General features: G+C 36.6%; 1 protein-coding gene across 15 annotated transcripts in view; it reads right to left on the reverse strand.

Moving 5' to 3' along the window:
* TASP1 (taspase 1) overlaps positions 1 to 15164 on the reverse strand; it is a 254221-nt gene that overhangs the window by 64205 nt on the left and 174852 nt on the right. For 12 of the 15 annotated variants that reach the window (XR_015555652.1, XM_087445625.1, XM_087445624.1 and 9 more), the window contains one exon: positions 12966 to 13039. The exons of the other annotated variants lie outside the window; for them this stretch is intronic. Coding sequence is in view for 11 of the 12 variants with exons in the window: in XM_087445625.1 (XP_087301751.1) it covers positions 12966 to 13039 (74 nt within the window). In the remaining variant the exon portion in view is untranslated. The remainder of the gene's footprint in view (positions 1 to 12965; positions 13040 to 15164) is intronic. 15 annotated transcript variants of the gene reach the window in all.

Raw genomic sequence — 15164 nt, forward strand, 5'->3', positions numbered from 1 at the left:
CTTGCTCCCATAAATCTTTCAGGACTTTACTCAAATGTTACCTTCTCAGTGAGACCTACCTAACATTAGAACCCTCATACGTCCTAAAACCCTCCCCAGCTTCAGATCTCTTTTTAGCACTTATCACAAAAATAGTATATGCCTTACTTATTATTTCCCCACCAGCATGTAAGCCCATGACTACAGGAATTCTTGGCTTCTTTGTTCACTATTATGTCCCCAGGAAAGTACCTGAACACAACAGGTACTCAATAGTATTTGTTTAATAAATAATTCATTTTAAAAAATGAGCTGCTGTGTCTTATCAAAATTCTACTCCTAGGTAAGCTGAGTGTTCTAAATAGCTAAAATCTCAAAGCCAAAGTATTAAAGCTTCTTTCTCAGTCATTATTAGCCACTGTAATAAATCCCTGATTAGCTCTAATAATGGTTAGGTGAGGTTAAGGAGAAGCGCATTTTTGTCATCTTTGACGGTAAAAATCTTATAAATTGTATTTATTTCTTTTTTGCCCCAAATATGGCCTACGGAACAAAAACCTAAATTGCTAGACTCAGGAACTTGTCGTACTTAAGGGGTCATCGCCTTAAGACCAGGTCTTCCTGTCTGACCATATGGCTTTGGAAGTTCGTAGGAATTTGGGATGAAAGTATGTTTTATTTAAAGGCTTTTGGGCCTTATTACTAATTGCCTATTAAGACCTTGCTTTGCCAAGATCTCCCATTTTTGTCCTAAAAATACACATCATAAACATTTAAATGGAGCAATATAGTTGGCAGGTTCTAACTGTTCAAAATTTTACCATAATGTCCACAAGGGCTACCAAGGGAAGAAATCAATGTATTATTGGGTTTTCATCTGTTACAGGAGGCACATTTAACATAACATTAATTTTCTATTTCAAGTAAAGAAAAAGCTGTTTCTAAGCTCTCTGAGCATCTCCTAATAGCAAAGTGTTAATACAATCCTCATTCTAAATTAAGTTTCTTTTTACTCCTTCAACACTGCAGCAGACAGTGTAGTCCAAACATGTACTGTACAGTGATGACAGCTCAAGAGCATAGAAGTAAATCATCAGTGCCTACCACTTATTGCATCCAGAAGTATTTGAAAGGAATGTAAATAGAGAGTAGCTCAACCATATCCAAATGTCTCAATTAGTTATTACCAAAATGTTAAATTTTCACCAATTTACAGCAGTGCTTTACTTACAAAACATAAAGTCATACATTGTAAGTATCATAAAAGAATTTTAATCCTTAGGATTCAACAGAATGGACACTCCAAGATGAAGGCTTTAAAAAGACAGAAACTATATTATTTAATGAATGGTACTGGAATGAAAATGTATTCTAGCAGATAGACTTTGCTTAGCATTCAAAATCTACAACTTGGGTCAGTCTCAAATGCCTGTGAGTGAAGTAGGCCAGGTGTACGACTGTCAAAGTGGAGTGCCCAGGCCCCACCAAACACGGTGGCTACCACTTGATTCCAACCAATTGCTGTCACGTAGGAAGTGGGTCCCAGTGTTGCCAAACCTTTTGCTCTTATAGGAAAAAGCAAATCAGGAAGAAAAAAATTATATTTTTATGTAAAACTTAAAATGTTTAAGTATAAAATTTTAATGCAAAATTTGTATTTCATGTAAATTCAAAAATTTTTATGTAAACATTTTCAATTTTTAAAAAAAGCTGATCTGCTGATGAATCCAACTTTTGATCTCAGATCTGGAGGTTACTGGGGACAAGGGACAGTGGGGATAAAATGTTGTGTCCAAACAACCATATGGACTCATTGTTGTACCCTAAACCTCAACATGCAGTCATTTATTAAAGATGTACCTATGGATTGCCTACACGTGCTAGGCACTGGGTGGCCATTGGCACCTCCACATATACTGCATGCCTAGTAGATTCAGCTCCTGTCACTCACCTGTTTACTAAAATAATGTAATAAAAGTTCCTACAACATAAAATCAATGGGTGATCCTGGATATTTACAATAATAGAAACCAATACTTTGTTTCAAGTTAGGAAGCTAACATGAAATAAGAATGACATGACCAAGATTATGGCCTTGTTTGTTTTAGGATTAAAAAATGCAAAAAGATTCCTTTTATCATTTGTCCACTGCTTTCTAACCAAAAGAAAGAAAATACCATTCCGTAATCATTACTCACTCACTGTGGGTAATAAGGTCAATCGCTCTGAAGGATACTTGTCTCAGTTCAATGTCATGGTTATGAGTCCTATGGGCAAACAGCAGGCATGTGTCTACATTGGGAAGGTACATATTTGACTAAAATGTTGGGTACTAGAAGGTAACAAGATGACACACTAATGTTAAGTTTACACCTGAACTACACAGACTGATGACTATGCAAGTATGAAAAGGTAGACAAATTAATGTTTTCATTATTTTTCAGGTTGCTATAACAACAAAAAAGACTCATTTCAACTAACATGGAGTGTTTACAAGTCCAAGTAATAGACATATTTATCTTTGCAAAGATCTAACCCTACACCATGATAAAAATGAGATTTATTTGGATAAATATGGCTAATTCCTCTGAGAAGATTTATGCTCTTGCCAACACGGTGAATTCCTTCTTTGCGTTTATTCTATTTATTGCTTTGGAGCAATGCTGAATGAATCATTTGAAAGAAACTGATGCTGTAAGACTAATTAGGCAAAAATAAAATTACCAACTACTTTTAGAAATAAACTCAAGGCTGAGGAAACTTCTGTCTTAAAGTTTGTTTTTCATATATTCAGTCTTCTACAATCTTCCTCTGTTTGTCTAAAGGACCTTCTAAACAGATCCCACAGGATCCTCCTGGCAGTCCTAAGAGCATGGAAAAGAAAGACAGTTTTCTATAATTGAAATTCTGGGCAAACTTAAAAGGTACAAGTAAAATCATTTATTAGCCACTTTTCCTTGTGTTCCATAAGAGCACTTGCCAAATTTAGCTGTCTGGGATGTTTTCTTAGGACACAGATTGTTGGTGGTGCATAACCTACCATCCTGAGGCAGTTGGCTTTCTGCCAGGGATCAGACTCCTTCAGTTGTTGGGTAATATGGGCACTAGATTATCAAAAGCAGTTAAAATTTGGTTTAGATTAAGGCTAACTTGTGTCTAGGTGGTACTTCATAAATCTAAAATATGGTCTAATAAATCCATATGGTCCAATAAATCCATCCAACTACTGACTGCCACTGGCCACTATCATGAAATTCTTTTAAGGACTTCATGGTCAATATATCTATAGGTGTTCTGCTGTCTAGTGCTCAGTGTAATCCAAGAAGACTGCCTGCATCTTAAAGGTTCACATAAGAAAAATTCAACAGTAGCTAGTAAGTAATATTTTTCAATCTTACCTTTAAAAGAAAAATTATTCAGTTATGTGAGCTTAACAGAAAAGCTGCAGGCAAATCTTAGATTTAATAAAAAAACCTAAGTTTGTGAAGCTGTCAAGCTGATAGACCTCCAGTCAGACAGACAGCTTTTCGAAGGGGCTCCATTGCCACCACACTGGCTTGAATTGCAGGGTTGGGGTGTGCGTGTGTCTATTCTTGTAGCTTCAAACAATTTTTTGTTCTTCTGGGATCTCTAAATTCACTTGTCAATTGGTTTATATTCGCAAGTTGGAGTTAAGCTTTGTCAAAATGTAATAACCACTACCACGTCCACCAGAGGAGCAGGGTGAAAATCCAGGAGGTATAGCTCTTGTCATAGGCAATGTAAAGGGCACCTTTGGGACCACAATGACAGTGTAAATGAGGCTGTGGAGCTGTGCGATGTGATGGCCCTGAGAGATTCTCTACAACTTCTACCATCACCTCTTCCTCCCACTACTACCATGACCATCACCTATCATGATTTATCTAGCTCTATTACATGCACTTCAGTTACATTATTCAATTAATATTCACAATGTTATGAAAGCATCAGTAGTATTCCCACTTTAAAAATAAGGAAACCAAGGGTCAGAGTTGTAACCTGCCCCAGGTTATAAAGCACGGGCTCCAGGATAGAAACCCAAGTCTGGCTAACTCCAAAGCCCATTCTCTTAATCTTATCACACCACATTGCCTCTTTATAGATGATCTTGTGAATGTCTTTTCAAAGATTTTTTAAAAATAAAGGTTTGCTTTTGATACAATAAAATGCATAGATGTTAATGCATAAGGTTTGACGACTTCTGACCATTCATACATCCACAAAACCAAAACCTAAACAGAAAAATTTCCATATAGAACATTTCTATTACATTCAAAATTCCTTCATGCCGTTTTCTTGAAGCAATCACTTTCAGATTTCTATAGATGTCCCTTAGTTTTTGCCAGTTCTTGAATTTTGTATAAATGTAATAATTCACCAAGTAGTCTTCTGTATCTGGCTTTCTTCACTTAGTGTAATGTTTTAAGCATTTTTTTAAAAAGGTATAAAAAAGAATTTATTTAGTGTTATGAGGCTTTATTTTCACAATGACACAAACCATTGGCACAGGAAGACTTTATTAAAGTTTTATAAACTGCTTTAATTAGGTAAATATCTAGGGTTGATTTTTTGAGGCTTTCAGACTTTAAGTTTGAAAAAGTTAATGGTCACCAGGATTTGCATACCTAATCACAACCAAAGTGGTAAAACAGACCAAAGAACAAGACTTTTTAATATCCCTCAAAACATAATAAATAGTAATTTCTAGTCAAACATTTATTCCTATGCTATATCAATTTGGACCTCTGAATTTATTTCCATCTTATAATCTTTGACAATTTTTCTGAATATTTTTTGTGTTATCTCTCAGCCTCAATACCACAAAGTCACCTGTTTTATATTGGCTATATTGTTATCCTTTAGAGAGGATACACCTACTTAGTCAGTTATATTCCAATAACCTTGTGAATGAAAAAGTGTTAGAGGATTAAGAACAAATAATGGAGTAATTATTTCACTGATCCTCATCCAATTTAAGAAAAATCACTTCCCTAAAGCAGCAATTCTGCCTAATAAAATTCTTTCCATCTCTAAACAGACTAAAAGAAAAGTGAAATTATGGGAAACCTATGATGGTTTACTAGACATTGTGTGCTTTTAATAGTTCAACATTGGTAATACTGCATAATCAAGAGTAAATAAATAGGCTAACATTTTAAAAAATACTTTAATAAGTATAAAGTACATAAACAATTAGGTAAGCTTGTGAAGAAGCTGACCAAGATACATAAATTAGAAGATACAAGTGTCCGTCTAAATTTTCTATCTTTCATTTTCTTATAGACTATTTTATTAAAGTTGTTGATTGTATACTTTCTCGTTTGTCATTCTGGAAGTCCCTTATTGTAAAGACAATTCTTTTATCTTATGACAAACAATAGCCACATTGCCAATGACTATTCTGGACCTCTACACTGGACACTTTCAATTTCTTCTTGAGACACAAGTTTCCAACTGTATTTCTGAGGCAATGTTTTTATAAATTCTGTAGCGTCTGGTGGACCCTGCCAAATCAGCAAATCTGTTGATTTACCTCCCTTAGAATGCTGTAAACTTGCAGAAGAGGGAGATGGCATTCTTGCTGATCTCAAAGCTTCTGATATATTGGGTTTAGGCGTGTCTCTTCTGTCAGGGAACACTGCCTTGATAACTTTATGGTGAGTCTCAAAATTAGGTAAGTCCTCTAAATTTGATCTTCTTTTTCAAAGCTGATTTTTGCAATTCTAGGCCCTCTGCATGATAAATATTTTTCCATACTTTTACCATCAATTTTGTCTGAGTCTTTATATTTAATGTGCATTCTTATAAATATCATATAGTTGGGTCTTCTGGGTTTTTTTTTCAGGCTGAAAATCTGTGCCTTTTAAATGGAAAGTTTAGTTTATTCACACTTAATTAAGTGTGAAAACAACTTATTAGAAGAACAAAGAACATATGAGACAAATAGAAAATAAATATAAAAAGACAAACTCAACCATATCAATAATTATATTTTTTACTTATAACTTTTTTGTTATATTTAAATGTTACTCTAGAGATTAAATAAGCATCCTTAACTTTCGTAAACTACATTCAAATACTAACATACTATATCATAAACAATGTAAAAACCTTTGTTGTTGTTTGTTAGTGTTAGTTGACTGACTCCTATGACCCTGTGTACAGCGGAGAGGAACCCTGCCTGGTCTTTTTGCACCATCCTCTCACCTTCCAGCACTATATGAGACAATGCTCTGCTGCTATTCATAGGGTTTTCATGGCCAATTTTTTCAGAAGTGGGTGGCTAGGTTCTTCTTCTTAGTCTTAGTCTGGAAGCTCCACTGAAACCTGTCCACCGTGGGTGACCCTGCTGGTATTTGAAATATTAGTGGCATAGCTTTCAGTATCACAGCAACACACAGTTGCCACAGTATGAAAATGAACACACAGACAGACGGGTGGTGTGGTTCCATGACCAGGCAACAACCCAGGTCGCAGTGGTGAAAGCGCTGAATCTTAACCACAGACCACTAGAGCTGGCTGTAAGATCCTTACAGCTATATAATTCCAAATACACATATTTTAGACCATTTGTCATAGTTCCACAGGTCACAGACACTCTCTTTAATTTCTTAAATTCATTTTCCTCTTTGTGCTTCAGTTTGGATAATGTCTACTGACTGGTTCTCAAGTTCATTAGTCATATTTTCAACCCAGTCTCCTGTTAAGCCCACCAAATAAATTCTTTGTTTCTGATATTGTATGTTTCAGTTATGCCATTTCCATTTTGTTGTTTCTTTTTATAGTTATCATAATTATTTTATTGTCATTCTCCGCTAATTCCAATATCTGGGTCATCTGTGAGTAAGCATCCATTAACTAATTTTTCTCTTAAGTACAAATCACATTTTCTTACTTCTTCAGAGGATTCATAATTTTTATTGTATGACAGACATTGCATGTAAAAGAATAGTAAATTATACTTAAAATAAATAATATTTACCCTAAGAAAACAGAACACTCCTTCCTCCAGGTTAGGACTCAGTCAATCTAATCTCTAGTTGAGCTGGTTCTGGGCTTTGTGGCAGTTTTAGATTCAGTTCACTATTGGCTAATATCGCAAGGTCTAGATCAGTAATTTCCCTTAAGCAAGGTCTGGGATCTGAGCCCTGGTAAGACTCTGAAGACTTCTCTATGTTTCATAATCCTGCTGCCAGCATTCTAACCATGGGAGATTTCTCTTTGTTTACAGCCCAGCCACCAGCTTTCTGGGTTGCTTAGGTGTTCTCTTTGCTCTTGATAACCTCCCCCAGCTCTCTGTGCCATGGCATATTTCTTCAGCCTGTTGCCCTGGCACGAGCCTTCAGTAGTACGCTGCCTAACCCTTGATGAACGTCCTGCACACCTTGGGATGTGAGGGAGGTTTATTCTCATTTCTTTGCTTTACCCCAGCTTTCCGTTGCAACTGCCTTGCACTTGATACAGAGCCACTATACCTCACTATACATCTGTCTCTCAGCTCTCCTGCTCTGCTTCCGGTCTTTCTTTGGCCATTGCCATGTACTTGGTGAAAATCCTGTGCACCTTGATGAATCACTCTCAGTTCTTTGTCCTGCTCCAAGCCTTTGGTGTGCTCACTTGGTGAAGGCTTCATAGTGAAGAACTGGTGGTGTTCCAGTTCTTCCAGCAAGACTCACTCTGTGACTGGGGCTTCTCAGGATTTTAATCTGTCACACCCACTCACGTGGCCATAAATAGTTCATTAAAAGTTTGGCTGGTTTCTCTTTATACTCTTCCATGTTAGTTTTACTCCTCTGCCTGCTGCTCTGCCAGGAATGAAGCAGTCAGAGGTTTTTCTCTCCTAGGAAGGGCTTGTCTCTTTCTGGAATTTCATTCATTTAGGTTTTTCTAGCATATTCAGTTTTTTGGATGATTTTTAAAATCTATGATTTTGTAGTTTTTCCAGCTCATTCTCACTAAGGAGCAACAGTCTCTTTATCTTAATTGGAAGTGGAAGTCTCTTTCTCACTTCTTTTGATAACTCCCTCTTGTGCACCTCATGTTTTATATTTAAGTCTTCCTCCTACAGCTTTATTTGAGAGGTAAGTTAAGCCTAGTAAAAAGCTCTCAAAAATCTCATCCCTGTGCTCTCTCTTCTAAACAGACATTTATTGAGATTTTTTTTAAAGTCCTAGAAACTATCTTCATAAAAACAAAAACAAAATAGGGTAGACACTACATTGGGATCACAAAAATTCTAAAGTAAATTAAATGGTAACATATCTGCTTATGTAATCTGGAACGTAGAATTTAGAATTTTGCAAATTGGAAGCAACATCAAGGACTTAATGGGGTCCATTCATCTGCATTCAGACAGATTGCTTCCCTGTTCCTATCATACCCTATCCGAGGAGGGACTTAAGGCAGAGTAAGGTTTTCTTATTCTCATTTTACAGATGAGGCCTCTGAGATCCAAAGAGACAGAGTGATCACACCAAGTCTCACAGAGTGCAAATTGTGGAGGGGGAACCCAGGCTCCAACTTCCTGGCATCACAACCATTCCAATATTTGTTCACTTCAACTGCACGGCCCAAAGAACTAATCAAAGGTGCCAAGAAGAGAAATCCTGGCATGACTTCATGAGGCTTCCTATTTGGAAGACTTGACAGCAAAAAAGACTTTACATAAAAAAGAAAGAACATTAAGAACAAAATGTAAACATCACTGAGTCACCATCCAGTGCCATGTGCCTTCCCTAGATTAGGGAGATAATGGCATGTGCAGTATCTATCTTGTTTCACCACCGTGTGTCAGAGTATGACACCGGGCTTGGTACACTGGGCAGAAGAACATCACGAACTGAGTAAATGACAACATATAAACAAAAAGCTGGGTAATATCCCAGAAGACATCCTAAACTTGTCTTGACAGCACCTTGATACCTTGATAATGAAAAAGCTTAACCTCTCTTAGATCCAGACTCTAGCTGGAAAGCAATAGACCTACTACTAGAGAGATTCTGTATAATATTTTTAAGAGGTATTATTATCTGAATATCTTTTGGTCAATCCAGTCAGGAACTCAAAATGAAAAAAAGGCAATAGTTTGGGGGAATGTAATCATTCTCCCAACGCAAACTTGGTTATAAACCAAGAGTGATATTTTTTTGAGCTACATCATTTCAACTGCAAGGCCCAAAGAAATAATCAAATGTGCCATAATATCCAAAAGTGGTATTTTTTAAACTTTTTATTTGAAAATAATTTCAAAATTACAGAATAATTCAAGGGACACCCATACATTCTTTACCCAGGTTCACCTATAGTTAAAATTTTGCTCCATTTCCTTTGTAATTTGCTGTCTTTCTATCCATTCACCCATCCACATAATATTTTTTTCTGAACCACTGAGATATTATAGATATTAATATATAAGGCCCTGTACCCCCAGATACTTCAGTTTGTACTTCCTAAGAGTAAGGATATTTCCTTACATACCACAGTACAGTTATAACAAATAAATTTAACAATAACACAACACTTTTGACTATCCATATTCCAATTTTGTAAATTGACCTAATAATGCATTTATAGCATTTTCTCCCCTCCTGCATAGGCTCAATTATTGTATTTAGCTGTTATGACTCTTTAGCATTGTTTAATCTGGAACATTTTTACAGTCTTTCTCATTTCTGACATTGACATTTTTAAAGAATATAGTCCCTTTCTTCTTTCTTCATAGAATGTTCTTCATTTTAGATTTGTCTGGTGTTTCCTTGTGATTAGATTCAGGCTGTACACTTCCAGATGGAATACTACAAAAGTGATGTTGTGTCTTTCTCAGGTTATCACATCCAGAGGCCCATGATGTCTATCTGCCCCTCACTGGTGACATTAATTTTGATCACATGGTCAAGTTGTTGCCTGGTTTCTCCATTACATACTTATGATTTTTCCCTGAGACTAATAGGAAATCTGTGGGGAGACACTTCAAGACCATAAAATAACCTGCTCCTCCTCAAAGATGAGTTTTCATAACAGCATTTTCACTATTGTTAGAGAAAGTGATCTCTACATAGTAAAAGAAACCTAAGTTTCAGTTATACTTGAAGAAGTTCCATGCCAGTTTTAACATCTGTTTTTATTACAGTAGTCCATGCACACTGGGTGTTTATTAAAAATTGTTCATTAACTGCTATCTGGGTAGAATATGGGCAATCTGATTTTTAAATCAAACTGGTATTAATGTGCTAATATTGGTTCAATAAAATCTATTTAACTTACGCTACAGAAGGGTTTAGAAACTAAATTAAATGATACAATTGCAAGAATGTTCAATAAAAAAAAGAAAGAAACATGTAAAAGAACCTACCTTTATTTATTCAAATTATATATAGATTCTGGTTACACAATGATATTGATTATTATCCAGTCTTTTCTAAGCAGTATGATTTTGAGATGAGCTTTAATTTAAGGCCTTAAGTGGATTAAACATAGCTAACATATAAAATGTTCAAATGGCCAGGTGGTTTTAGTTTCTGAGTTTGGTAACAAGCAGAAAGAAGGTAATTTTTGGAAAGCAGGGCAAATTAAAAAAAAAAGAAAAAAAAAACTTTTTAGAAATAGCTTTTAAATTAATAAAAAAGGTTGCTTTTTTTTTTTTTAAGTTTTTAAAGATGCTTCATTTCTCATTTTGTTACCATGGTTCTCAACAAATGTGAGAGGATGTTTCACAAACTAGTCATCATGCTGAACAGGTATGCCACTAATTCAACAATTCTTTCATAGAAGTCAGGAAACCAGGGTAGACCAAAGGCTTACTCTATTAAAGTGTGAAATTTGCTATAGCCTCCTTTCTCTTTTGAGCCCAGCTTTTCATCTATAACTTTGTCTTCCTTCCAATACAATAAAATTCCAGCCTTTATGACAGAAGAGATGGTTTTTTAATCAATAGAATTCAGCAGCCAAAGCATTACGGTTCTGGGTTTTGTTTTTTTTTTTGAAAAGCATTTGCAGCCACAGGCTCAAAGGAGGAAGAAAGGGATAGGGATTAACTCTCTGCAACGAAGGTCAAAAACATAATTTACAAGTGAGGCAAGAGGAGCAGCTGTATCTGTTGGCCCAATCAAAACTACCAGCTGGAGAATTTACCAGCAATATGAAAACCAAGTCCACCAGATGTCAAGCACTGCAACTGGAGGCCAAACATCTTTGGGCTCAGTAAAGGACTCTCTACTCTCTTTACCACCCATATTTCATGTTAAATAGTAAGGTGTCTTCCACAGGCCACCAGCAGGGATAACAGGAACATTTCCCCACAAAGGACGTAATAACATGACTGTACCATACCACACTGGCTTCAGTACTGAAGTCCACCTCATACATGTTCTTCTGTTAAAAAGTAATTTTAGCTCAGAGTCAACATGTAAGAAGTGAGAGAAAATTAAATGGCTCCAAGCCATTCCTGTGCAAGGATTCTTGTGGCTTATCAGACTTATTTTATATTTGGGAACTGTTTTATCATGGGGAGAAAAGAATGTTCTGAAAATATTTATTTGACTAACCATTTTTCCACTCATTCTTTAAACCTGTGCTGTTCAATACAGTAGCCACTAGTTACATGTGGCTATTTAAACTAAGTAAAATTTAAAATTCTGTTCCTTGGGCATACTAGCCACATTTCAAGTGTTCGATAGCCACATGTGGCTAGTGGCTACCCTGTTGACCAACAAAATATAAATATAAATATAAACCATGTCCATCATTACAGAAAATTCTGTTAGACAGTGCTGCTCTAAACCCATAAATCACCTTTAAAATGGGCAATTATAATTCTCTTCTTTATGTACGAGCAAAGCAATCTTTATGCATTCTCTTACAAAATAAGTCTACTAATACAATCTGAATTTTTTTAGGTGAGGTGAGACAGAGGGGAGGGGGAGCTCAGTAATATTTTCACAAACGTAAGCCAATCCTTGTCTGGGAAAATGCTTTTGTACACTGTATGCACAGAAGCCCTCTAACGCTACTGGCTTGCTGGATAATATACAGTGGTCTGTCTGGATGGGTGTTATACGACAAATAAGCAATAAACTATTCTTTATTACATGTATCATTAATTTGTTAATGATTCAATCTATATCAGATAGTTTCTATCAGAAATTTCTTTACATATATTTCCAAATGTGCAAAATAAATCATGTCCTTTAAAAAAGAGACTGCCCAACTTCACAGCTTTGCAGTTGAGGTACTTTAATGCCACGTAAACATCAAATGCCACAGCTGTTTCTAAAAATTTTATGAACAAGAACATGAGGCTAGTATAAAATAAAATCCACAAATTATGTTTCTTACTGCCAGGCTCACCCATCATGAGTCCGGAGAAGCCAAGCAACTCAAGAGGTGCTGCGCCAATGTCTGTGTGACTGCTGTGACTCACTGAGGGACACGTGCCACAGACACGTGGCACATAGGGCACAGACCTTTGACTGTGCCCATGAGGACACCATGCCAAGGCATGCCAGAACAGACCACAGCACGAGCCAGGTCATAGGTGCAAGCACACTGGCCACCTCTGCCCTTATACATGCAGGATGTTGTCCAGTCGCTCAGCTTTCTTTGCCTCGGTATCCTTTATCTATTCCAACATGCCTTGCAAAATCACCCAGCCCTGTCAGCTCATCAGCTTCACTCCCATTTTCTCTTCCCAATCCCCAGTTTCCTCTTTTCCAGTTATTCGCAATGGATGAAGAAGAACAAGATAAAAAAAAGTTTTTTCCTAATCTCCCCCACTTCCGTCATCAAAAGCAAAAAAGATCTGCTGTTTTTCTTTGGGCTCATTAACCGTTCTTAATCAGATTCTCATAAAGATCACAGAGCTAATGCCCAAGAGAGGCTGAAAAAATTCCATCATATCAACTTAGCTGGTTTGAGGTTCATGCAATGGCTGCAAGGTTTTCAGGTTATGCCCCAGTTTTCCTGCTTACCTTGGCTTTCCCATCCTGGGCTGACATATACCCAACACACATGCTCTCCGTCGTGTGGCTCCACAGAAATTCCACTGCCGTGGAAGAGAACACAAATAGGCACATTCAGATCACAGATGGAAAATAAATCTTTGCTTTTTAATAGAACAGTTAAAGATAGCTTTATATTTAACACACTCAGTTCCCTACTTTCCATTTGCTCCTTCATAAATGTCAACATGATTTAGTACTCAAAACTGTGTAATGCCATTTACTGTGAAATGAAAAATGTATTTCTTTCTTGTCAAAACTTATGATTATTACATGTAAAAATAAATGCTCTTCTGTTTGAAACTCATAACATTAAACACACGCACATGCATGCACACACACTCATGCATACGTACACAATGATTTACTAAATGTAATATTCCATAACGTAGTTTCCTTTAAAACACACACACACACACACACACACAGACACACACACACACACACGTCTTAGTTTCTAAAAACCATTCTCCATGAAAAGGGACCAGGATTCCTTGGAGAAATGTTGATTCCAGGGCTGGGGCAGAGAAAATACAAAACGAATCTGGAACATCTTGTGCCAGAAAGTAAGGAAGTGTCGAAATAATGATGAGGACTTATCAAAAGGACCCAGGGTTCCGCCTGGAGGGGCTCCCACTGGCCAAATCTATGTCAATCTAAGTATCAAAATAAACAATGATTGTAAAGAATTATCACCACCGAACAAAATAAGAACCCATACTAATGCAAATAAGCAAATGAATAAATAAGCGGGGGAGAAGAGAAAGCTCTTCCTTGCAGCAGAATGCCAACTAATAAATATAAAAGAAATAATGGAGTTAGAAAACCATCATGGTTGCTAAAACAGTAGATGAAAATTTGAAGAGGAACAGGCTATTTTCATAGTCTCAAAGTATCTCTCCACAAAATTCTTATTAAACATAAAGGGGGGAAATGTAAATTCCCTGTGGAGAAACCGGATGGACTCCACTTTAATCAAATGATTGAAGCTAACATCACCAATTAAGGGACAAATTGACACTATATGCCTCCTAACAAAACACCCTGAGACTCACCAGCACTTCTGTGGTGTTCTTGCTGAAATTGCAGAACCAGGACTGCATGAGGAAAGACCATACAACCCCAATATAGGAACACTACTAAATAACTGGTTTGAACTCTTCAAAAATGTCAAAGTCAAAACATACCAAGAAAGTTCAGAAACTATTCTCATTTAAAGGGACAAAGGAAACATGACAACTAAATGCAATGTGTCATCCTGGGTTGGATCCTGGATTGGGGGAGGTGGGATATTTATAAGGGACATTATTGAGACAACCGAGAGAGCGTGAAAAGGCACTATAGATTAGACAACAGTGTTGTATCAATATTCAATTTTATGATTTTGATAACTGTACTGTGATTATTTAGAAGAATGACCTTCTTCTTAAGAAATACACACTGAAGTATTAGGAGCAAAGATGCCTGATACCTCCATCTTGCTCTCAAATAGTTCAGGAAAAAAATGTACGTTTGTGTATGTGTGTGTGTGTGCGTGGGTGTGTATGTGAGTAAAGGGAAGAAGGAGGGAGGGAGGAAATAAGGATAGAAAAACAAACGGGGAAAATGAAAACAATAGGTGAATCTGGTAAAGGAATCATGGGTGTCCCTTGTACTAACTTTTCTCTAAGTTTGAAATTATATCTAAATAAAAAGTTAGTTACAAAAAAGAAAAATTCACAAACATACAGAGACACACACAAAACTCTGTCACATTCAAGTACATACTTTCAAAATTCTAAGTTTTTTAAAAGGCATTTTTTAAGGTTTGATGCACTTCTCAAACAAAAATTTCAAAAGTCCCTAATAATAAAACTGCCTTGCTCACCACTAAACCCTCTGGGTCCCAGGCCATCCATCTGTTTATATCTTCGACCTAATTAAGCCTGAAGACAAGTGTTTGAGTTAAGACACAACTGTGGGATCAGTGATCCTGGACTCTGAAGGCTTTGCCAGACATGTGTGGAAGAAAGACACAATAAGGGGCAAAACTGAGTTCCTCAGATATATGGCTCATTCCTTCATCATTAATTAATTATCAAACCTGCCAACCTGCTCAACAGACGCTCCGCTGAAGAGTGCAGGAAAACAGCGTCACGCAATGAAGAAAGTTCTCTTCGCCAGATGTTT

The sequence above is a fragment of the Ceratotherium simum genome, chromosome 21 (genome assembly GCF_057802395.1).
Source record: "Ceratotherium simum simum isolate JZ-2026a chromosome 21, ASM5780239v1, whole genome shotgun sequence".
NCBI lineage: Eukaryota > Metazoa > Chordata > Mammalia > Perissodactyla > Rhinocerotidae > Ceratotherium > Ceratotherium simum.